Raw genomic sequence first — 27,257 nt, forward strand, 5'->3', positions numbered from 1 at the left:
GATACAACGATAGACAGAACGATACAACGATAGGCAGAACGATACAAAAATATGCAGAACTATACAACGATAGACAGAACGATACAACGATAGGCAGAACGATACAACGATAGACAGAACGATAGACAGAATGATACAACGATAGACAGAACGATACAACGATAGACAGAAAGATACAACGATAGGCAGAACTATACGATAGACAGAACGATATAACGATTGACAGAACGATAGAAAGAACAATAATACAACGATAGCCATATAGATAGCCATATAGATAGATAGGGTTAGGATTGCAGGCTTTCTGTCGGACACTAGTCGCGTGACGAGTTCAGACATGACCTCAGGCCAGCACAACACACTGAACGCCTGTACTTCTGTCACTCACAGCGCTGTCTTCATTCACATCAAATTAAAGATGGTGCTTCCTCCGACTGAGCTCTAAACACATTCATTCATTCATGAAGCGAACGGATCCGCCTCCAAAACCTTCCCAGACGAGCCGAGCAAAAGAAATAGAATAATTTAAAACGTCTGATTTATTTCTCGTGACCCTGTCACAAGATTACAACAGCCCCCAACATACACTCCACCCTTCCAGTTATCTCTCTCTCTCGTTCTGCTTTGTGTACGAGGACAGACAGCCTCTCCTCTTAAATCAGTCATTTAGCTCCTCCGAAACAGCCAGCTCTCCTCCTCGTCCACTATTAGGCATATTCATAACTCAAATGCGTCTTTATTCTATTTTTTGAAATGACCTAGAAATAGGAGGGCAGCTATTATGGTCTCCAGCCGGTACGGTGCAGGCCTGCGGTCACGCTTCGGCTTCAGCTCTCTTACAAAATCAAACTGGACTGGACAACCGGATCTGTCAGAGCTAAGAAGCAAAAGAATACGAGTACAGGATTGGAAACACATGTGTCTTATCAGTTGGCCGACACAAAATATTGTGCATTTCTTTACACTGAATAGCTTTACAGCAACATTTAAAGTGGATCTAAACCTTGCATCAAAGTTATACATGAATTTTGAACAATACCCGTTCTTGTCTTAGGACGACTTTGATTAACTTTTTTGATCCACTTCAAATGTTGACTACTGTATAAGCTTTGTGAAATTTCCTTACCAGCAATGACAGTGAATGGTGAATTACACTTAGCAATACACTGCACCATAGAAGTCTCATAAAACAAGTTCATATAACCATATTTCAAGTCTTCCGAAGCCTTTCAAGTTGAACAATTCCTAAGCAATTTCTAAAACCTGACAACGGATTCACGAAAATCTTCTTAAGATAGAAGTTCTGATCAATTCTAGGAAGTTCGTAAGAATGTTCCTAAGAGCAATTCTTGGAAAATTCTTGAAGGGGTCCTATTATGCTTTTTCACTTTTACACAACAAGTTAGTGTGTAATGTTGCTGTTTGAGCATAAAAAAGATCAGCAAGGTTACAAAGCTCAAAGTCCACTCCAAAGGGAGATATTCTGTTTAACAGGAAACAGTTTTCAAGGACTACAACAAACGGCTCATTGGGTCTACAACACACTTCTTCCGGATCTTGAAGTCCCACTGTCACTCATTTAAATAATCCAAGGAATTGCAAAAAAAGGGGACAAGGCCTTGGTGAACTGCCCTAGAAAAGACGAAGACGGCCAGGAGCTGGATTCACGAAAGTCTTAAGAATAAAATTCTTCTTAACTGCTATTTTCTTCTTATTTTTTAATCTAAGAAAAAAGATAAGAATATTTTGTATTCCCAAAAAACTTTAAAAGGGATAGTTCACCCAAAAATCTAAATTCTGTCATCATTTAATCACCCTCACGTTGTTCCAAACCTGTTTAAATTTCTTTGTTCTGCTGAACACAAATGAAAGATATTCTGAAGTAGGTTTGGGGAAAAAATACTATGGAAGTCAATGGAATCAGAATACAAATATATTTATACAGCTTTGGAACAACCTGAGTAAATTATAACAGAATTTTTCATTTTTGGGTGAACTATCCCTTTAAGAAATACTCATATTCCTGAAAAGAACGTTCTTAAAAATCATTGTTAATAACTTCTTAAAGTTAGGGTAACACCCAACCTGTCTTAAATCCCCAAAGGTAAGATGTTTAATGAATTTATTGGATTGTTTCAAAGATTAAGCGTTACAACATAACACTGGTGTAGCAATGTTCGATGTTATGGGAAGGAGGAGGCGGGAACTGGCGAACAATCAGTAGATTTTAATAAATAAATAAACAAATACAAAACGAAAGTCCCTCACGGATGACGGCTGCCACATAAAACAGAAACAAAACATCAAATAAAATCCAGGCCTGGCCTCTCTTATCCTTCACTGTCTATACATATTACCAGTAATGTGGACGAGTACTCTGAAGTGACCGATCGATCATTAAAACAGTGATAGCACACTCTAGAGAGAGCACATAGAGACAGGGAAAGAAAGGCCGCTGCATCTTCTTGAGACGGGCTCTTTTAAAATAACTATTTTAACTTGACACGGCGCATTAAAAACACGGTGCTGAGAGATTAACTCCCGTCAAGCCAGTCGCAACAAAAATGTTCTGCGTGCTTATTATGATAACTACAGTAATCTACAGACAGCGCAAAAAGACGGGCTTTGAGGTGTTTTTAAATTGAAATCACCCGCCTTTCAATCAAAGAACACCAAAGAACACACTTAAGAAAAGATTTTGCGAATACCAAAAATTCTACTTTTTTTTTTTTTTTGGTTAGAAAATAAGAAGAAAATAGCAGTTAAGAAGAATTTTATTCTTAAGAATGATTCGTGAATCCGGTCCCCTGGTCTTAAACCAGAATCCAAAACTGCTATTTGTCGGAGGTGGATGGAAAAATTTACTAATCATGTAAAATTTCAAGAACCATGACTCAGTCCAGATAGACTGACTCAAAACAAAACTACATAGCATCAAACTACCACTTCCATTATAATCAAAAACTGTAGACACTGGGAGCATCCAATGTAGTGCATTACAACGCATGTTCGGTTTTCTCAAGCTACTTTATTTTTCCTGTACGACCAAAATAAATGATTTATTTATTTATTTGCTATTTTATAACACTTTACTATTAATTTACAAATATTTGTTATATTTACTATTTATTTACAAATATATATAGTATATACACACTACCATTCAAAAAAAAAAAAAAAAAATGTATACTCTTATTCAGCAAAGAGGCATTCAATTGAATAAAAGTAAAAAAGTAAAGTAAAAAAAAAAATAAGTCAATTATAATATTACAAAAGATTTCTATTTCAAATAAATGTTCATGTGACACTGAAGGACTGGAGTTATGATGCTGAAAACTCAAGATTTGCTTCACAGAAATAAATTAAAAGAAATGTTTTATTCAAATAGAACACTGTCATTTTAAATTGCAAAAATATTTACAATATTAATATTTGCTTTTACTGTATTTTTGATCAAATAAATGCAGCCTTTGTGAGCATACAAAAAAACCCTTATTTTAAAAGCATTACTGACCCAAAACAATTTGAACGGTAGTGCATATATAGTACAAATTTATCAATTCTATATAAAAATATAATATTTGTGAATTTATTCAAACGATTTTTTTTTTTTCAGGTAATTCAGTAACATATTCAAGTTATGTAATTGTCCATCTAATGATTGTCCTCTTCAACAATCCTGATTTTAGATTCAAATTAACCGGTGAAAACTAACCGAATCTGGATCTGGGCTGAACAGTGTCCCAAAACCACTTGGCAGTTCTCAGGCTCAATAATTATTCCATGCACAGTGGAAATAGGAGAGCAGTTTGGGATGTAGGATATGGCGGCACCTCGGGCTACAGCCCAGCACGAGTGGCCTGTATAACACGAGAGATGCTGGCAGCAGTGGAGAGCGCGAGCCAGAAAACTCACTCCAATCTAGGCTACAACTGTCCCTCAAGTCCTGCAGGAGTCTCATTCAGAGACCGGCCTGAAACCGTGCGTGTGTGTGTGTGTGTGTGTGTGGTGGGGGGGGGGGACCACGTGGGCGGACAGAGCTGAGAAACTGTGTTGTTGCCATAGAGACAGGCCGAACCCCCTTCCCCCCGCTACAAACCACCCCGTCAATTCCTGAGCGTACGTATAAAACAAGAGCACTTGTATCTTATCACGTCACTGCAGTCAAGCAAGGAAAGGAGATGATGCTGGGAAGAGAGACAGAAATGAAGAGATTTAGTCCAAAAACACTGCAAAATGCAAAAGGCAAATACGGCTCTGTTTTAATAAAGCATGTCCTGCTTTCAGCAAAATGAATCTGTCTGAGCTGAACCTACTCCTCCATATGTTCTCCTGACCCTTCGGTCAGCGCAGGTTTGAATCACTGCAGACGCCCAGACTGTGAGGGGGAAGCGGCACGGATGCTCCTGGAAAGCATGCAAATGTAACCAGTAGGCCATTTGCCTCGCGCTTTAACCGCAGTGAACTGTTGAGGTGAGCGTATCAGATAAACGACAACCACACAATTAGCATTGAGTGGTAGAGATAAACCTACTGAGGTTTGCATGACTCAAAAAGGAAGTGCTTGGTTATTTTATTTTGACTATGTAAACTCCACTAGCACCGGTTGCACTGAACTTTTCTCCCAAAGGCCAATAAGTCTTACAAGTTCATGCAAAAACATGCATCATGCAACCATAGAAGTGATACGGCGACTGCAATGGATCTTAGTCAGGGTAGCTGCAATATTTAATGTCACATGGATCAAATCATTCAGACAATAAAACAAACCAATAAACCAAATGTCTTTTTAGCAACAACATTCCCATGGTCCAAAACTTCAGATATATGGGATGCTGATTTGTCAATAAGATAATGTTATCTAGCATGCTGTCTTTAAAAAAAAAGAGACTCTTGAGCGCATCAGTAAGAATGTGGTAAACTACAAACACATCAGTAATATTTTGCATCATTTGCTATAGTTTTTATTTATTTATTTTTTAGCATGCATTTATGGAGTTAGTAATTATAGTGTATATAGTAATACTATAGTAATAGTATATTTATGCATATAATTTATGCATTATAGCTGTATATTTTCCAGCTTGTAGCATAAAAAACCCCACAAACGCCAATTTAAAAATACACTGCAAATATAAAAAATTATACTTTTTTGTGAAAGGGCAAGTAAAAATTAAAACTACTGGCCAGACTGGACACCAAAAAGAAATTATATTTGTTGAACTCAAAAGAAAAAAAATGCAAGGCATTACAAATGTATGAAAATTCAACAAATCCAGAAAACAAGGGTACTTTAAAGGGTACTAAAATTAGGGTCAAAAGCAGTCGAGAGATCATTTTTTCTGGGTATAACAACACTATCGTTCAAAAGTTTGAGCTTAGCAAGACACATTCTATTCATCAAAGCTGTTTTAGTTCAAACTAATAGTACCATTATCTTACAGCTGGTTGCCACATTTATAAACTACACTTTAAAGGTGTGGTATATTAAAGATAGTCTTTCATCTCAAAGAGACCATAACAGACACATATCGGGGGAAGTCGTAGCCTAACGGTTAGAGAGTCAGACTGGTAACCCAAAGGTTGTGCGTTTGATTCTCAATACCGGGAAGAAACGACTTGAGGTGCGCTTGAGCGAGGCACTTAACTCCCAAACGCTCCCCAGGCCCTGCTAATGTGTGTGAAGAGGACACATTCAGAGTATGGGTTACCATACTTGGCCTTCATGTCATGTCACTTTATATCACTGAGAATAAAAACAAGACAACTTTTAAAAAGTGACTTGAATCAACACGCTTCCGACCTCTGACACTTGATTATGCACTTTAAACTGTAGAACAGAGATAAGACAAACTATAATAAGCACCAACAATGATCTCTAAAACCACATGACCACTGTTAAACTAAACTATATTCACTTAATCAAGAACTGCAAAACAAAAGACATTAAGAACAAAAGTTGCTCCCACATGGTGTTCTGAACATATGGCGCAAATGAAACTGAAAGTCTCTATTTCAACAACAACAACAACAACACTAAAAATTCAATGTCTAATTATTTAATAATTTGCACATTAATAATTATTCCTAAATGTGATGCTGTCATAATAAGAGCATGATTTCACAGACACACCCTGCCTAACAACATAATGCATAGTCATATTTCTGCAATACATGGCCTTTTATGATCCCATAAATCAATAGAATTTTCTAAAACAAAGCTCTCAGAAGGCCAAAATGTGTCGGTGAAACTTTGAGAAATTGGTGTAATCAGCCTTTAATGTATACAAGCACAGCTTGTCTTTGTCTTTAAGGTTATTAACAGAACCAAAGACTCCATTTTACTGGCCTTAAAAAAGTTCTCATTTTGGAGCCGTCTGTCATCTCTCAGAAGTATGCGGTTCCTCACACTAGTTGCCTTATGATTCCTAGTTAAAGCTGCCGTCTGGATGGAATGTAATGTTAATGAATGGCTACTTGTAGACTGGTAGCGTCGCCTCCCGTTTCTAATGTGCTCTTTATGAGTGACGGAAGGGAAACGCTGAAAACCAGGGACGCTCCATGTCTCAGCGCTACTACAGGAAAACAGGAAATGCTGCAGGGACAGAGCCAATAACAATTAAAAAGGTCTTTCCCTTCCATAAAGGAGAACAGTAACCAACAAATAAACAAGCCTGAACCTACGCTTAATTCTTTAAGACAACAATGTGAAAGCATTATTAGTCTCGGCTGGTTAAAACTGGACCAGCAAAAAATAAGATTTTTTTTTTGGGGTTTTCCTGTAAACATCCTTAAAATTACGATTAATTTACCTAAGAAGCAAAATCACAAGATATTATGACAACATTTTGTAAGCTGTATGAATAAAACATGAACAACTCAATCAAGAAAAGGGTAAGAAAAATAAACTTAATTCAAAGAGAAAACAAGTTTATTTTTTACATTTTTTTGTTGTTTTGCTTCTCAAATAAATGATCTTGTTAAAAAATATGCTCATTTTACTGCAAAACAAGATCAAGAATATGATTTTGTGGATTTAAACTGAACGACCCATAGCATGGAAGAGGACTGAATTGTATTTTAAAGAAATTCAGTACAGATTGTGTTCTTCAACCTTGGAACACAAAAGGTATTTTATTAAATGTGATCAAACTAAATATAGAAAACTAAACACAAATTCCTATAGAGAGGATTTCAAACATCCATCCATTTATCACCCTAAGCCCATAAAGCCTTTATATATTTTCAAGGCTTCTTAAACTAAATTGGAATTTAAAAGACATTCCATTCAATTCAATTCTGAATGAAGCACAACAACCCTGGTAACCAGATGGTTGATAGGCCTCGTCATCAAACCTTTAGATGAACACCAGTTGTCCTTCAAATTACACCTGCAATGAGCCAATAATTAACAAAGAGGCAAATCATGCTATGTTTAATCTCCGCATTATACTAGAATGGCTGAGATGTAGAGTTGGGGAATCAAAAAATCGATTCCAATTCTGGAATCGGATACTTAAAGGGTTAGTTCACCCAAAAATGAAAATGATGTCATTAATGACTCACCCTCATGTCGTTCCAAGCCCGTAAGACCTCCGTTCATCTTCGGAACACAGTTTAAGATATTTTAGATTTAGTCCGAGAGCTTTCTGTCCCTCCGTTGAAAATGTATGTACGGTATACTGTCCATGTCCAGAAAAGGTAATACAGACATCATCAAAGTAGTCCATGTGACTACAGTGGCTCAATCTTAAGTTTATAAAGCGACGAGAATACTTTTTGTGCGCAAAAAACAACAAAAATAACAACTTTATTCCACTATTAATTTCCTTCTCTCTGGGCCTCGAGTTTTTTCACATAGTATAAATGCGTAGCACATCTGTGTCTTACGGGCTTGGAACGACATGAAGGGTGAGTCATTAATGACATAATTTTCATTTTTGGGTGAACTAACCCTTTAGAGCAACACTATGGAACTTTTCCTCGTCGGTCCCCCTACAGGTTGGAAGTGGAATTGTCCATTACCACTGTCGTAAATAATTTAGCCTACTGTCGCACGCACGCTGTTTATCCAGCACCGGCTTTGGAATGAACGATGTCCACAGACAAGGTAGAGTATGATGCATGATTTTATGAAAGCATGATGTATTGCGACATCAGAAACGAAGAAAAACAAAATAATGACTATTGTAACGCTTGCCGTAAAGCAAGTCAAATTTGTAGTTTTCTTATGTCTCATTAGAACTACAGAAACGCGACCCGATCTGGCAAACTTGCATAGTGCGGTTATAGCCGATATAGGGCCGCAAAGCGGAGGCATAAGTGCCTTTCACCCTGTTACGACTTGATGAACCACTGAAACGATTTTGGAAACATTATTTTAAGGTAAAAAAATTTTACATAGTGTTGCTTTAAGTTCAGGAATTGAAAATTTGTTGTCATTTGTGTGCATTTTAATATGACTTAAAACAATTCAAGCGCAAGAAGACCCACACGCTGTTTTGTTTTGCGGACACATCCAATGCGTGTGCACAGAAAGCCGCCTCTCATACTGTATAGTGTGCGATACTGAGAGTTGAAGAGTTCTCTTCCGCGTCTTTTTGAACAGATAAATACACAAAAATATATCAAAATATCCTCGTGAACAGTCGGTTATGTCTTAGGTGAAAGGAAATAGTTGACAAAGAAATTGCATGTGAAACAATATATTGGATCCGTGCAGCTCTTAAAGTGACAGCAGCCTAAAATTCCTGCTGCCATCTCTATAATAACGTTAATCAATCAACATATACAAAGAGAAAATTCAGTTGCTGTTCTTGACTGAATAACTTTTGTAACTATATTTGTAATGTATATTTTATTTATAGAGTGCTGTGTTATCCTACATTTGATTAGTTTCTGTACCTTAATACCTGAAAATCTTAATTTCAATCGTATCTTTTTTCAGTTCCAATTGCTAATTTGTTTATTTGTGCTTTTTAAATTACTGAGTGTTTACTTGTCTTTAAAGGGATACTTCACCGATTAGCGTTAAGCTTTGTATCGGTAGAAACCCGGTAGTATTTTCGAGTGACCGTGCTTCCCTCCCTCATGTCCCCCTGAGACGAGAGATTTCTGTATTGTGTGTCTGGAAAAAAACCTCTGATGACGTCATTTATCGTCATCAGAGGCTCTTTTGTCCAGAGGCGAGAGACTACAGCCAGTAGGAGGAGCTCGTTCCGCATGTCTTCAACCCACCCATAGGGGGATCTCACGATAAAACGCCGTCTTTTCAGTTTCCAGTCGACTAGTAGCCTAGTTGTATCATTTCTCCCGATACTGCCCTCTGTAACCAGTAGGCGTGGCTTGGGAGTGTCCTCGTAGGGCAGCGAAGCAAGTGCATTCTGGGAGTTGTAGTCTTTCAACCACATGAGCCAAAAATAAATTTTCTGGCTTTTCTCAGTCTAGACGGCACCAACTTCTAAAATAATTTCACATTTCAACTACATAAATGAACCAATTTAAATACACATTCATCTTTCCAGCGGTGAAATATCCCTTTAATAATGCTTGAAATTTATATTAGTTATGAAGAGACGACTCAACGCTGGCGATATGTTATGCCCTAAATTAATACATGATTAACTAACTGTATTTTTCTATGTACATTTCTGAAATGCACTTTCTGTAAAGCTGCTTTGAAACAATATGTATTGTGGAAAGCGCTATACAAATACATTTGAATTTAATTGAAGTTCTGCTAGTTGTTTTTTAAACCATAGTTCCTTGTGTGAGTGTTCTTTAGCCTGTTGTTCGTGGTATTCGGCTACAATTAAATGTTTTGAAATAAGACTTAGAATAAATGTGAATGATATCCTATCCAAGTTTGTTTGCTTTTTACCTTATTGGAACTGAAAAAAGGAATTGATAAGAATCGGAATCGAAAAGCAGAATTGGAATTGGAATCGTTAAAATTCAAATATGATACCCAACCCTATTGGGATGTGAGCGTGTGTGTACGGTCATTCATCTTCGAGTAACTGTCAAGAAAACGAATGTTTGCTACCAATGAGATGGCAAGAAGACTGCCTGTGTTCCACATCTACTCACTAAAAGCTCCCTTTCTGTTCCTTTCCATCAGTGGGCTTGCGTTTCTATGGCCTACTTTGTGAGGAAATTGATCTGTTAAATGTGTCAAGGATAAGAAAAGGAAAAACGTGCATGTGTGCAACAGGAAAGGCCATTCGAGGTTTGCGGTGTATAATTAGACACATGGTTACCATACAAAGTCATATCTTTTGGCCAGTCCATTTCTGTTCGTCGTATGCTATGGCTGAGCCTAACCAGATGAAAAATAATGAAAAGAAAGAAATTAAGACAGGAATAAAGAATGATGTGTGTGTGTGCCATCTATCCTCGCAGGTCTCTGTGGCGTTGCCGGAGAATGGCACCTGTTCTATAAATACCGGCACAGGGGGAGCAGAGGACGAACTCAGAAGTCAGGTCAGTCAATCACCTTGAAGAATTTCATCAAGGATAACAGAGAGAACATCTATAAATACACACATCAGAGAAATAGAGATCTTTCACTTAGTAATCTCACTGTAAGAACCCAAACAGCAAGTTTGGGATGAAAATACTCACTATTTTTCTCCGAGCATCGTGAGGGCAAGGCACAACACGCCCGTGTCGCTTCTCTCTCACTTAGCTCTCCTCCGAGACCACCTGGCCCCGTTTGGCGCCGTGTGTGGCAGCATGTGTGCGGTTCAGACAACAGCACTCTCTACAGGCCGGTTAAGATGAGGGGCTGCTTATATAAGAGTAACAGCAGGGACTCACGGCCAATTAAAATCCAGCCTCATTAAAGAGGACATCACCTACCGTTAGGGACACTTCAGGATTCCACTTGCCTGCTGTTATGCGAAATTCTGATACTGGCCTTGAAGGAACGATAGGTAGGTGACTAGGGCTGCACAATATATCAAAATTATCGAAATATCGCAAATGTATATATCGCGATATGCATATAAGCTTGCAATAACTGGAGTCATGAATAAAAATCACTCACTGCTCTTGGCTGAATAACTTTTGTAGCTTTAATAAGAATCAGTATATATTTAATTCATACAGTGAAAACTCAGCAGTGTTTTATTTTTACATTTGATTTTCAGTTTCTGTTGTTAAATAACCCTAATGTAGGCCTTCCTGGAACACTAAACCCTGTGGTTTACACTGATGTTAAAATAACACTTCTTATGCTACAGTAAAACACTGCAGCAAAAAGAATGTGAAACAAGTAAATATATTTTAAAGATAATTTAAGTTTATTTTACACACTTTAAGCATTATCGTATCGCATATGGAATATCGCATTATTTAATTTCGCATATCGCACTTTTCTTCAATATCGTGCAGCCCTAATTAATATTAACAAAATTCAAGTAAAAATGTTGTGAACAAGACCTCAAATGCACCCTCACAGGTACACGAACACTTCTGAAGTCAGTCATAAGGTCCTTGCACACTGAGTCTGAAATTTTTGTATGCGTTTTATTGTATTCGTCATTCGGTGGCTCTGAATTGACAAAACACCTCTCAAAATGCTTGCCACAGTTGCGAAAAATGAAAATCGAACCCGATCCGAATTTTTATGACGGATGAGAATTTCGGACTCAGTGTGCAAGGACCTTTAGGGGAAAGGAGTATTTATGTACATGTGGACCAACAATGTTAAATGGCAAATCTCTTTTTCCATATGACAATACAAAAATGCTTTAAGATGTTCCCATAAAAACGGCAGGCAATAAATTGGTGATAAAATTTTTCCTAACAAACAGCAACGATAAAAAACACTTGCAAGCAAGCAATCAAATCTACAACACCAAACCACAACCAAATACCCAGCGTCCACCATCATTATCAAAAAACGGACCGATCTCATTGCACAGCATCTGAAATGCTGAAATGTCGGAATAAAAGTCTGTCGTCAAAGCGGTTGAGTATAATTACCTTCCAGAACTGTATTACACGACTGTGTTCCCAAACAGCAGCATTCGTCTGCGCGCTCTGAGTCATAATTTATTATAAACAAAATGATTTTTATAGAATATAAATATAGAGATATTTAGCACTTGTTTATCAGGAAGTGACGATTTTGTTCTCTTCGGCTCGCTGGATGGAAATAGTGCTTTATTCGCAAATGTTTTATGCGATATTCCAATTTTGCGCACAAGTCAAATTCGCAACTTTGGATGGAAACATGGCTTGAGAGTAAATGAAGACAGGATTTTCATTTTCAAGTGAACTATCCCGTTAATTTCCCAGAATTCAGTAAATTCCACTTCCAATTCAAATCTCACCTATGTGTTGTGGCCAATTCGATTTAAACTCACACTTTATATTAGGGCTGGGTGATGATAACGATATGTATCGCGATAGACAATCAATATCAATAAAAAATGCGTTCGATAAAACGTTTGATAATAAAAAAAATTCCGGCGGAAGAAACCAGAAGTTGCGAAGCAAGTTTGGTTGCATGAACAAAGGCACTCACTCTCTGGTAACCGTAGGGGGTGACACGCTAACAGCTGGTCATGTAACAGTATGGTTGCGCCATATCGTTGTCTCGTGTTGCTGGATTCTTCAGTAACAGAACCGGCGTGGAGTGATAAGTGAAAAGTGAGTGCAGCAGCGAGTGAGGAAATTGTTGATAAAACAGGGAAAGTCGGCTCGCCGGTATGGCAGTTTGGGGGATTTTATAAGTCTGACCGTAGTCTGACCCAATGTCGTCCGCAAATTACGCAAGACCGTCGTCGGTTTCTCTGTTTATATTTAACACTTTGCACTATTTTATTACACTTTATTAGGCATTTACGTATTCTTTAATTTTGCACCTTAATGTTAAGAGATAATTGTTAAGTGTTCATTGTGATTTTAGACTTATGTTTACATTTTAATTATTTGAGTGTTGTCCATGGTTGTGTGACATTTCTGCCTTTATAACTGAGGGGATTATAATCAGAGGAAGGTTCAGTTTAAAATAAAAATGTTAAATGTAATATATTATTCTCCTGGTCCTTATTTTAAATGGGTCATAAAAAAGATCAATAATTATCGATATCGACCGATATGAAACGCTTATATCATGATACAGTTTTCAGCCATATCGCCCAGCCCTACTTTATATTTGGTGGATCTTTGGTGGATGGGAGGCCAAAATGCAGAGAAAACTCTTTGTTTTAGAAATATCAGATTTTGTGTGGATGGATGGGGCCTGAGAAGGTAAAACACCAGCTGATTAAAACATCATAAAGCTGTAATGCATTTTGGTGCCCTAGACTACGTTCACACTGCGAGCCTTAGCATTCAACTCCGATTTATTGCCAAGATCCGATTTTTTTTGTATAGCTGTTCACATTGTTGTTTTAAATATGGCCAATATCAGATTCCAGCTCAAACAAATAATGGTCCTGAACTGACTTGCATGTGCAAAAGAATGATAAAAAGACGTCACGCAGCACGCAGTCATACCGAAGTAAACACGGAGGACATTAAAGTAAGCGATTACGCGTTTATTTATAGTGTGATCTGCTGCGGAAGCCAGCGAATGTATGCGCAGTCAATATAAAGAAACTAAGACGAGGATGCGTTAAGTTCAGCGAGTCGGTGTTTCCCGAAACCATCGTCCTAACGAACATTCGCAAACAGCATCGCAAAGTTGTGTGGTTGGAACGACAGCTCTCGACCTGTGGTTAGAAGCAGAGTTTCTAGTTTGCATGATATGTGGTCTTAATAAATCCTTGTCTTGAGCAAAATAAGCAAGCTGACATTCAGTGCAATCTGTATCTTTTATTTAGAATACATACAAATGTCATTTACGTCTTTTTGTTTGTTTGTTTTCTCTAGTACGCAAGAACGAGCCTATGATTGAATCTGGAAATAAAGCAAAATAACTGAGAAAAATAGTCCTCAGATGCCATGTCCGTAATTTATAGCAAAACATCTAGCGTTAATTCGACCTCAAACTGATTCAAGAAGTTATTACTCCACCACGTGCGTGACATCATTAACCAGCGTGGTTGAACGATCAATTTGCGACAGTACGGTTTTGGGAAACAGTCGTGATTAGCTAGTTGATTTCTTCAACGATGCATCGTAGTTAAGCAGCGAGTTGCGTCGTTTGTAAGGGAAACGCACCCCTGTTTGGATTTAGGACCACATATGGAAGTGGCCCAAATCAGAATTGGAAAGATCAGATCCCATGTGGTTTGTGCTGTTCACACTGTCATGAGAAAAAGCAGATCTGAGTCACATATGAACAACAACAAAAATCTGAGCCCTAGTTCTGGTAGTGATTTGGTTGGAAAATCATCTGGCAGGAACATCATCCACAGAGATCCACTGTTCTCTAAGCAGAGAAAGCGGGTGGTTCTGTGATAAACTCAAGTCTATTAGCTCTCCTAACATGGACAGGAGCGACAGGAAATATCCCGCCAGCTCTAGACTGGGCTGTCATAGCGTCTTGTCACAGAGGCACAGTCATGACTTCACTGCCTTATTTGATCAAGACGGATGTCTCAGCATGTTCATATATCCATTATGCTCTGCGACGGTGGGTCGCAATCAAACAAAAAGCCCCGCGCAGACACCTGATGCACACGCCGGCCAAGAGTTTCGACGCCTGCTAGGTGGAAGTCCAAAGTGCAAATCCTCTTGTTTGCACTGGACGTGGAAACCACCGTGAAGCCTTGCTTCAGGGAGGGAGCAGAGACAGAGACAGAGACAGAGACTGACTGGAGAACAGTTGTTGCTCTGAAAACAAAGTAAAGGACTTCTTATGAAAAAAAAAAAAAAAACAAGACGGATGTGTCCTGGGAGCACTACAATTGAAAGTGAAAGTGTGTGCAGAAGCCAAGGCCCTTACTGAAACATGATGTGGCCGTTAAAACCAAAGTTTAATCTTCAGTAGGGCAGCCAGGAACACAGCACTCCAAAACAACTGCTGCCAATGCTAACAGATTGTCAACAATACAAACTCACACACCACATCACCAGGCCATTTTGGTGCATAAAAAGCTTAAATAAAATTGTCTGGTTTTGTTGTTCACAATGACACTGGCACCATTAACATAAAAGCTTCCGTGTAAAGACACAGTTAAACTAGAAATTGTAAACACAAGAGACCGGAAATGGCAACTTATGCAAAGAAACTCGGTGCGTTCCACTGTGTATGAAAGTGTCATTTTAAACGCTGACCTGAAAGTTTGAATGACGAGAAGACGCGCGTGACCGACAGAGAATCTACAAGTCACAGATTGACCACTTGGACTACTTTCGTTTACAACTTCATTAAAACAAGGCAATTACAAGAAAGACTACAAAGGTTCTTCTACAAAGAAGAAAAAACACATGAAAAAACAATGTTAAAAGGTACTGAAAAAGAAAAGAGACAATATCTATATTACAGTAAATTGACCAACAAAAAAAACCTAATAAATACAATAGTAAGTATATTATTTTAGTCATTACATAGGTAAATAGCCTCAAGCTCAGTCTCAAACTTGTAGTACAGAGCTAAAATACAAATCATTGTTACAAAAAAAGTGGAGATTATATATTTTCTTATTTTAAATGTATTATTTGTGATATATTTACTAGAGTGTGACATCCTATTTGTTGCTGTGTGAGCGTTGTTATTGTTAACTAAAAGCTCAAATAAAATATGATAAAATATATATTATAAATATATATTAAAAACGTTGAAAAACTAACTGAAATAAAATATATAAATAAGTTGAAGTACTAAAATTTCTAAAACTACAACTGAAATAAAAATTACAGCTTAAATATATAAATAATACTAAAATAGCACTGTTGCGGTGTTGCATGCTTAAAGTCTAGAGTTGGGGATCATGTTTAAAAACTGCTGCAATGGTCATTCAACTCATCCTTATATAAAATCGTCAAGGTTGAAGTCAGAAGAGTGCTAGTGCGTCAACACCTGAAACTATTGACTAGCAAGAATGTAGACCAGTGCAAGAAAAAATTCTGTCCATTCCAACAGAGGACACTTAATTTTGGGGGACAATTTCTAGCTTTAATCTGTTTTGACCAAGTACAGAGAGCAACAAGGCCCAGTGCGCCTGGCTCTTCCATAGCCTGATAAGGGCTTCAGGGCAGACCAGGGGCAGCACAAACCGCATGGACGGGGGAAAGGGTGGAGAAGAGCAGTGAAGCGAGCAGCTAAATGAATTGCACTGGCAGGAAGTCATGGCCCTGTCAAACTAAGCCAGCGAGAAGCTGGATAAAATGAACTCTTTACCATTTCAAACACCCGAGTTGGGTTCAAACGGGTAAAGAAGACGTACGATGAGCTAAAATATAATGACTATGACCATTAAGACTTCTGAATGGAATTTGAACTGGGTCAAACATTATATGTTCAAATGGGATAGCAATATACAAAACAAATGAACAGTCCATTAAACCCATTACAACACGCATGTTAAAGGGATAGTTCACCCAGAGATGAAAATTCTGTCATTAATTACTCCCCCGCATCTCGTTCCAAACCCGTAAGACTTTCAAAACTCAAATGAAGACCTTTTTGATGAAATCTGAGAGATTTCTGTCCCTCCATTGACAGCTACGCAACTAACATTTTGACGCTTCAAAAAGTTCTAGAGATCGTAAAAACTAATCCATATGAATTGAGCGGTTTATTCAAAGTTTTCTGAAGAGACACGATTGCTTTACATGATGAACAGATTGAATTTAAGCTTTTATTCACATTTAAACATTCATCAACTCACAAATCAGTTGAGGTAAACGGAAACTTAAGCATGTTTGCTTGAAGTGCGAGAACCAATGAGGTTCATTCTCGTGTTACGCAGTACGTTTGAGCTTCACAAGAACCAACGAGGATCATTCTCGTGTTACGCAGCACGTTTGAGCTTCTGCAAGAACCAATGAGGTTCATTCTTGTGTTATGCATAACGTTTGAGCTTCTGCAAGAACCAATGAGGTTCATTCTCGTGTTACGCAGCACGTTTGAGCTTCAGTAAGAACCAATGAGGTACATTCTCGTGTTACGCAGTACGTTTGAGCTTCACAAGAACCAACGAGGATCATTCTCGTGTTACGCAGCACGTTTGAGCTTCAGCAAGAACCAATGAGGTTCATTCTCGTGTTACGCAGCACGTTTGAGCTTCTGCAAGAACCAATGAGGTTCATTCTCGTGTTACGCAGCACGTTTGAGCTTCTGCAAGAACCAATGAGGTTCATTCTTGTGTTATGCATAACGTTTGAGCTTCTGCAAGAACCAATGAGGTTCATTCTCGTGTTACGCAGCACGTTTGAGCTTCAGTAAGAACCAATGAGGTTCATTCTCGTGTTACGCAGCACGTTTGAGCTTCTGCAAGAACCAATGAGGTTCATTCTCGTGTTACGCAGCACGTTTGAGCTTCAGTAAGAACCAATGAGGTACATTCTCGTGTTATGCATAATGTTTGAGCTTCTGCAAGAACCAATGAGGTTCATTCTCGTGTTACGCAGCACGTTTGAGCTTCAGTAAGAACCAATGAGGTTCATTCTCGTGTTACGCAGCACGTTTGAGCTTCAGCAAGAATCAATGAGGTTCATTCTCGTGTTACGCAGCACGTTTGAGCTTCAGCAAGAATCAATGAGGTTCATTCTCGTGTTACGCAGCACGTTTGAGCTTCAGCAAGAATCAATGAGGTTCATTCTCGTGTTACGCAGCACGTTTGAGCTTCTGCAAGAACCAATGAGGTTCATTCTCGTGATACACAGCACGTTTGAGCTTCAGCAAGAACCAATGAGGCTCATTCTCGTGTTACGCAGCACGTTTGAGCTTCAGCAAGAATCAATGAGGTTCATTCTCGTGTTACGCAGCACGTTTGAGCTTCAGTAAGAACCAATGAGGTACATTCTCGTGTTATGCATAATGTTTGAGCTTCTGCAAGAACCAATGAGGTTCATTCTCGTGTTACGCAGCACGTTTGAGCTTCAGCAAGAACCAATGAGGTTCATTCTCGTGTTACGCAGCACGTTTGAGCTTCAGCAAGAACCAATGAGGTTCATTCTCGTGTTACGCAGCACGTTTGAGCTTCAGCAAGAACCAATGAGGTTCATTCTCGTGTTACGCAGCACGTTTGAGCTTCAGCAAGAACCAATGAGGTTCATTCTCGTGTTACGCAGCACGTTTGAGCTTCAGCAGGAACCAATGAGGAACATTCTCGTGTTACGCAGCACGTTTGAGCTTCAGCAAGAACCAATGAGGATCATTCTCGTGTTACGCAGCACGTTTGAGCTTCTGCAAGAACCAATGAGGTTCATTCTCGTGTTACGCAGCACGTTTGAGCTTCAGTAAGAACCAATGAGGTACATTCTCGTGTTATGCATAATGTTTGAGCTTCTGCAAGAACCAATGAGGTTCATTCTCGTGTTACGCAGCACGTTTGAGCTTCAGCAAGAACCAATGAGGTTCATTCTCGTGTTACGCAGCACGTTTGAGCTTCAGCAAGAACCAATGAGGTTCATTCTCGTGTTACGCAGCACGTTTGAGCTTCTGCAAGAACCAATTAGGTTCATTCTCGTGTTACGCAGCACGTTTGAGCTTCAGCAAGAACCAATGAGGTTCATTCTCGTGTTACGCAGCACGTTTGAGCTTCAGCAAGAACCAATGAGGTTCATTCTCGTGTTACGCAGCACGTTTGAGCTTCAGCAAGAACCAATGAGGATCATTCTCGTGTTACGCAGCACGTTTGAGCTTCAGCAAGAACCAATGAGGTTCATACTCGTGTTACGCAGCACGTTTGAGCTTCAGCAAGAACCAATGAGGTTCATTCTCGTGTTACGCAGCACGTTTGAGCTTCAGCAAGAACCAATGAGGATCATTCTCGTGTTACGCAGCACGTTTGAGCTTCAGCAAGAACCAATGAGGATCATTCTCGTGTTACGCAGCACGTTTGAGCTTCAGCAAGAACCAATGAGGATCATTCTCGTGTTACGCAGCACGTTTGAGCTTCTGCAAGAACCAATAACAGTTGTTCTTGCGCATCAATGCTTTTATGTGAATAAAAGACTAAATAAAATCTGTTCATCATATAAAGCGATCAGGTCTCTTCAGAAAATTTGGACTCAACCTCTCAATTCATTTAGATTAGTTTTACTATCTCTTCATAAACTTTTTAAGAGTCAAAATGGTAGTTGCGTAGCTTTCAATGGCGGGACAGAAATCTCTCAGATTTCATCAAAAAGATCTTAATTTTGGGAGAACTACCCCTTTAAATGTATGTAAAAGTTGCAAGGCTGAAAGCATTTCTGTGGTCCATAAAACACACTGTTAAAATTAAGAGTATAATTACATCATCAGGGAGAACATCTTAATTGGGAGCATGCATGAGATTACAACTTGGTGAAGATCTCATACTTGGATCCCATAAGATGACAGAAAGGCACAGCATATTTTGTGAATGCTTCTTGATTGCATAATTAGGAATCTCTAGGAATTTCTTAAATGAGCAATCATGGAATAGTCACTGCTTTTGGAAATCCAACTTCACACTTAATGTCCCACTCACACGCAAATGAGGGAGGGTGAGTGCACATATATGCTATGCATAATGTTTTCTTCTAAAAGAAAACATGAATTTCGTGTATTTCTTCTCAATTGCTTCTGAGCAGATCAGAGGATCCAAACAACACAGACTAATCTCTTAACACAACAAATAAAACTTAAAAAAGATGCATGGATGAGGGTCGCTAGTCTCTCATCGAGTGTCATCAAGCATCAAGTGATCAAGCATTTTTTAACACCTCCAATTTATTATTACTTTAAAAAAAACTGAAATCCTAGAGCATGGAATAATATCCTGTTTCTTTTTGCATATTCTATTTTCTGCAGAAGCAGGACTGAGCTCTTGTACTTCAAACAACGGGTACTACAATCTTGAATACTGGTTCGCCAATGTATCAAGTAGACGCCAAATAATAAAGATGCAAATTTCAAGTCAACTGACCCTTTCCTAAGCTCCGCCCCCTTGGATACTGTAGCTAACAAGCTAACGATTTCTGTTAACATTTTCAGTAAAACACACTGATGAACGACACAGTAAAATCTAAAAATGCTTTAAGTCTCATTCGCAAATGATATCAGCAGATTGTCAATAATATTAAGTTTAATTGAACATAACACTTCTTTAAATGTTTCTACAGGTACTGTCTCAGGTATCAAACGTGTTCATCCTCGTTGGGACGCCTGTAGACCTGTATAGGGATGGGGCCGATCCGATCCAGTATCGGTATCGGGACCGATACCAGCGTAATTCACGTATCGGATTTTCCCGATCCAACCTGCGGAGATATCCGATATCCTTGAGTCATGTCTGCGCTTTAACGTTGTCTGCTGAAATGACTCCAAAAGTGATTCCCGCCGGCTAGTCTGCTAGCTGGCTGCAAACTGCGGAATGGATTTCCTGAACGGAGGCGCGGCTCAATGAGACACAGAGTTATGAGACACGCCACCGCTCAGGAAATCCATTCCGCAGTTTGCGGCCGCTGTGTGGAAATTCTTCACACTGGAAACACCGCAGAGCAAGACAGCAAAATGCAATGTTTGCAAAGCCGTAACTCAGAGCTCGTTGAAGCTCCCTCGCGTCGTACAACACAACGAATGCAATCAAACATTTAAAAAAGCACCACGTTACTGTGCGTTCACACCAAACGCGAATAGCGCGTCAAATTCGCGTCTGCCGCGTCTAGTTGGACGCTTGAATATTTTGAATCCATTCGCGCGCCCAGAGCGAAATTGACGCTCGTAAAAAGCAAAAGTTTGAAGCGAAATTGACGCGCGTCTGAGGCGAAATCCGCTTGTCTGTTTGCACATGGCTGATGTTGATCGAGCATTCATCGAGAGAGTTACAGCATCGGAGCGAGGATCACCCTTTAGATAGTGTGTGTGTGTGTAAGATGTTTACACTTGCACTTTTCTTATTTCAAGACTCAAGTATTTGACATTTTGGGAATGTAATAAATATTGACATGACCTACAGTTGCATATTTGTTTTCAGAATGGGATTTTTCCTGTTAACAGGATTTACTGTTTTTCTGACTTCCTTTTCTGACCTTATACTTACCATACATGCATAAATATGTAGGCCATATCATACTTGCCTGTTGAGAGGAGTTTATTTCAGCATCATATAAAATAAACAATAATGATAATAATAATATTAAAGCAAACACAGCTCTGGTATCGGAATAGTATCGGTATCGGCCGATATCCAAATTCAGGTATCGGGATCGGATCGGAAGTGAAAAAATGTGGATCGGTGCATCCCTAGACCTGTAACATCAAAAAAGAGCAATAGGTTGATAATATGGCAGATGATGATATTTGGGGGTGAAATAATAACGAACGAAGAGTAAATTGTGGCATATTTTGCTGAAAAAGCTAATTTCAGGTTCATTCCAATGTCGTGTGAAGCTCGTCAACCGTAACCAAAGTGAGTTAAAACACAACAAACACTACATTGATTCAGAAGTCACACAGAAAATATAAGGTTTACAGTTCAAATTCTCTGTGCATTGGAAATGAATTCATGAATGACATAACATATCAAGATTTCAGTTCAAGATGTGACAGCTTCACAATAATTCTCTGAGATCTCAAAGGACAAGAAAATCTGTACAACAATACATGGCACATTACTTCAGCGCTAAGCACAGACAGCAGTGGGAAATTCATAAACATTATGCATTATTTTCTAATAATGTTGTAGTGCAACGGCATTAATATAATTAATTATTTGTAAAAGTCACCTCAGAAGAAAAAAAAGAATCAATACAAATGTTAAATCCTGTTCATTTGAACATCCAGAACACTTGCTTTTCCATTTTGCGGCACAGTAAAAACGGGACACCATCCCAGTGTGTTTCCGCGTGAAAGTGCAATTAATGTCAATCAAAAATAGGACAAATTCTACATTTCACAAAATGTAACAGTGAATCTGCATTACCTGTGGCCCAAACAAACTGTAAAGCCACACAGAGATCATCTTAATAATACAGGCATTAGGATTACATATTCATTCAATTTGTGACTATATGAGATCTTAATATAAGGTTGTCAAACAAAACAGCCCTGCCCAAAAGCACGAGAAAGAATCTTTTCTGGAATAAAATAAAATAAAAATAAATTTATTTTTAAGGTTTCTGAGAGAATATCAGATGTTCTACTTTAGTTTGAAAAAAGTAGATCACTCACAGCATTAGCAATTATAAGGTCATGGGTTTGATTCCCAGGGAATTAATTAACTAAGAAAAATATATAACATTTTACATATATTCCAGTCTATTATCTTCATGTATTTGGTTTAAAATGGCTTTAAAGATACATTTTTCAGAGACAACCTAAAGTAGCCAATTTAATGTATAATGAACTATATTTAATGCAAAATGTCTAAAATACAGTAAAAATCTTGTGCCAAGGCTTGGCTGTGTTAGGCTGCAATATTTACCAGCAATTATTTATAAATTTTTCCAAACATGAATAATGCCACAGTCATACAATACTCTAATACATGTAAGATGTACGACAAGGATCGCAAAATGTGTGACCAAATAAAGTGCAGCAAAATCATTGTGAATATCTGAAATAGCGGCCAGCCCTACTAATAACCACAATTTGTCAAAGCTTAACTAGCCTAAGCTGTTTTTAACAGAGTGAGAAGCTGGTTAACACAAAAGCAGCTATGGTATCAGCCATGGAAGCAAAGCCTATTAAGGTCCTGGCTAATCCAGACTAGCCAAGACTTATCCAGAGTTAGGCTGACAGTTTTAACTTATTTAGGATGGGCCATTAATAGGATGACTGAGCACCAACAAGCTGCTTTTTTTTATATATATATATATATATATATATATATATACTTCCTTTGGTGGCATGGGGATAGGGATAGGGAATGAGACAGGGAGAGAACTTTTACTTATTAATTCTCTCATAGCGGTAAAGGTCGAACTCTTGTATTTTCACAGAGGTCACGGAGGAGCCACATTATAGGAGCCACCGTGTCCTCACAATCATTCACTGTTACAGAACTGCTCCTGTTCTCGCATTACTAGAGTTCACCACACTAGATGAGCTCGAGTGGGGGCAACTTCAAACAACTGGTACTACAATCTTCAATACTGGTTCGCCAATGTATCAAGTAGACGCCAAATAATAAAGATGCAAATTTCAAGTCAACTGACTCTTTCCTAAGCTCCGCCCCCCTGGATACTGTAGCTAACAAGCTAACGATTTCTTGTTAACATTTTCAGTAAAACACGCTGATGAACGACACAGTAAAATCTAAAGTCTCATTCGAAAATGATATCAGCAGATAGTCTTTAATATTAAGTTTAATTGAACATAACGCTTCTTTAAATGTTTCTACAGGTACTGTCTCAGGTATCAAACGTGTTCATTCTCGTAGGGACGCCTCTAGACCTGTAACATCAAAAAAGAGCAATAGGTTGATAATATGGCAGATGATGATATTTGGGGGCAAAATAATAACGAACGAAGAGTAAATTGTGGCATATTTTGCTGAAAAAGCAAATTTCAAGTTCATTCCAATGTCGTGTGAAGCTCGTCAACCGTAACCAAAGTGGGAGGAGTTTAGCGAAGGGTCAATAGGACATCATCTTCACACATGTCGTCACCAAAACTTCTGTCCATCTCTCCTACTATCTGTCTTTATTATCTGCTCAGTTTCATAGTATTTTATGATCCATACTAGCAGCTCATTTTGTGGTTTCAAGCGGAAGAACAGCCCTGACTAATAGGAAATGAATGACGGGTTGTCCGTGTCAGATATCACCGCTTACCAATTCACTGAGTCATACACAGAACAGCAACCAAACTTCACAGCTTGATAAAGCATCCAATTCTCCTTCCTTGGGAGTAACCAGAGTCCAGAGCACTCACGCCCTCATAAGGCAATAACCGTCCACCATTTTGAGATAATTTGACCCAAGAATTAATGTTAAAAGAGCAACAGCGACCCGAATTTGACAGGTGGCACCGACTGACATGGTAAATTGATTGATGTTTAGCGCTCAAGCCTGATACCTACAAACTAATTGTTTTTTTTTTCTCATTAATTTGAAGATTATCAAGGGAAAAGCATCCTTTGCAGCCACAGAAGAGTGTCTATATATGTAACCAACCCAATATACACCATGGTTAATGGAAACATAGAATCAGGCTATTAATTAATTATATACATTGTGCATTCTGAGCTTTTTAAGCACCAAGTTCCCATACGAACTAGCCTAATTACTTGCGCAATATGTAATATTTAATTGTGCATGCGTGGCGCGCTAATCACCATTTACTCGACGCACGTTCACTATCAATGCCACTTTAAAATGCTCTGGAGAAAGTAAAATGTGATCTAAAACAGACACGTAAACTAAAAAAAGACTGATGAAAAGACGAGAGAATATCATCCTGCACCAACATACATTAGAAAGCTTTTTAAACTACTCATTACAACCTTTACTAGAATTGATCACGTGGTAAATTTTGACTAACTTTCAGATTTAGATTTTTCACTAAAGGTGTATATTAGGCTACAACTGTGGCATTGTTGTAGATAGATTTTCTATGTGTGGGCTAATATTTTTCATAACAAATGCTATGGATAAAGGGAAAGAAATACGTTAACATTGGCCTTAGCATGGCAATGAAGCGCCCATCAATGGTCTTACCTGTAATTATATTCTTATTTTGACAAATGGTATAGTTAAACAATTTACAATAACTATGTTACTTTTTCATAAGGTCCTTTAAAGTCTGGACCAGATATAAAACCTGGATTTCATATATTAAAAAAAGTTATTTAAGTAAAATTCAGTCAAACTGAAAACGTTTTCGGTGCTTAAATAATATAAAATACGTAATATATCCTATGTAAACAAGTCATTGTTAACTAGGCTAGTACTTTATTGCAGTTATGTTATCAACCATATTTGCATGTGGGTGATAGGCCTTACCACAAAAGACCATTTATAGCAAAAAATAAATAAACTAAATGAATATCTTCAAACCAAAACTACGCCCATTTCTATACTTCAAATCACTAAAGCTGTAAACGTTCAGCTGACAATCTCCCAAACCTCAGCATCATTTCCCTAAAATTTGAATAGTGTAATCTGACATGTAGTAACACAAACCACAAAACAGTCTCATGTCATTTGCACCTATTGACACTTTGCATCTTTCAGAGCAAACCTGCCATACTGTAAACTCATTATTGATTGCACATATTCTTCTAGCTCTTATCAAGCAGCATGCAACATCACACAACACACCACTTGGGGTTGACTCATAACACAAAAGTGACAGCTAGAAAAATTAACTAGCTAATGTACGATTGTATAGGAAGACCTATGATGACAAGCACTATCATGTACATGCACACAACAGAGAGCATGCTGAGATTTGTGTGCTGTTGCATTGCATGCCAGGCCCTGTCCAGCATTCGGCCCACATATGCTAAAGCGCTAACGCCTTAGCACTTTTCGTAACGTTGGTATTGTTGACTTGAATAATAATAATAAATAATAAATAAATAAAAAAACATTAACCACAAACACCTCAAGCCGCCACCACACTAAAACGGAGGTGGTGTGTTTAGCACCACAAGTCACAGCTGAAAACCACAGCGAAACCTGTCGACTGACTATGAGTGTGTGTGTGTGTGTGTGTGTGTGAGAGTGAGTGAGTGAGTTTAACGGCGGCGGCGGCAACTGCGGTCTCCGTACCGAGCAGAAGCAGCTTCAACTCCCGTCTCGAGTCGCGTTTGTCTCGACGCAGTTGCTTATCGATTTCTGCGTTGATCCGTTTCGACTCCTTGGCCTCTTCGCTCAGGCAGCAGGCCATCATCGACTCTAAAGTCATCCCCACTGCTTTACTGGCCTCGTCGGGGCTTCAGAAACCAGGAAAAAAAATATATATATCGCCTCGCTCAATCAGCCGTTGGAAAAAGGCGCGAAAAAAATAATGAAATAACCCCTTAATTCTCCTTCTCTGAGGTAAACTATTAAGAAAAAGAAGGGAAAAAATGAGAGGGAGGTGAGGAGATGATCTGAAGGGGGTTTGAGAGTGGGGGAGGGGGCCGGGGGGCCTCGCGCGCTGCGTTCAGTCCTCTCGCGGCGAACGCGAGCCTCTACCCCGCGTGCGGACCGCGGTGAAATCACGGAGGTACGTGAGGAAGAGAAACCGGGAGGATAGTGTCGACGAGGAGAAGGAGGTCCGGGAGCCTTATCTCGCAAATGATTGAAAAATCCAGGACAAACTATCCTCGCGTAAGTTACATGCGACACTCCCACAAAACGGCTCCGCGGCGGCTCACCACCAACACGGGTCCCGGTGAAAACGGGACAGATCGCAAAGTCGCGACATCCACTTTTCCTGGCTATCCCCCCCCCTCCTCTCCAGCCGTATCCACCCCTTCAAACGGAGGGAAAAAAACCTCCTCTGGAAAGGAGGAATTGCTGTCCGTTCGGGGTGAATGAAGCGTCACTGCTTCACAATGAATAATGTCAAAAACATTCCGTTTTGTGTCGCTTTTATATAATGAAAGCTCTCAGTCTGTCACAACACTTGTAGAAAATTTTTAAAAATCCTGGAAGAAGGGAGGAAAAAAGCCCGTTGCCTTTAAAAATGGAATATGCCACTTTTTTTTTTTTTTTGGTGCGGATGACAGCACGCAGCGTCTCCTCCTACATCAGCGGAGCTGCGTGCGCGCGCACACTAGTGTGATTCCACGGATGATTGACAAGGAAAGGAGAGGCGGGAACTGTGCGCGTGCGGATAACAGGAACTGTCAAGTTTGGTCGACGGCACAAAGTCAGTCAGGCATTCTGATCTGAAAGCGCTCACTCTGGGGCGTGTCTCTTATTCTGAGGAAATAGTGTGTGCACTTGGCTGAGCGCTATTGCTTTCACAGGAGTCTCGCATTGTAGAACAGATTTCTGCACGCACGCACACGCACACACACACACACACACACACACACACACACACACACACACACACACACACACACACACACACACACACAAAAGTGGCATTCAAAGTTTTGCACTTATAGATAAAGGTTGCACTTTATTTTAAGGTGTCATTGTTACAGTGTAATGTAAGTATATATGTAAGTACTGAGTAATATTAAGCAACTACATGTACTTACTACTTACTATAGGGTTAGGGT

The 27,257-nt window shown here is 39.0% G+C and overlaps 1 protein-coding gene across 1 annotated transcript in view; it reads right to left on the reverse strand.

Annotated features, from left to right (window-relative positions):
- The window catches only part of gna11b (guanine nucleotide binding protein (G protein), alpha 11b (Gq class)), a 57,174-nt gene extending 30,397 nt beyond the window's left edge, over positions 1-26,777 (reverse strand). Inside the window, exon 1 of the mRNA XM_082173176.1 lies at positions 25,810-26,777. Coding sequence (XP_082029302.1) covers positions 25,810-25,945 — 136 coding nt within the window. The 5' untranslated portion in view covers positions 25,946-26,777. The remainder of the gene's footprint in view (positions 1-25,809) is intronic.
- Between the last annotated feature and the right edge of the window lie 480 nt (positions 26,778-27,257).

This window comes from Leuciscus leuciscus (genome assembly GCF_965113295.1).
Source record: "Leuciscus leuciscus genome assembly, chromosome: 6".
NCBI classification, from domain to species: Eukaryota; Metazoa; Chordata; class Actinopteri; order Cypriniformes; family Leuciscidae; genus Leuciscus; species Leuciscus leuciscus.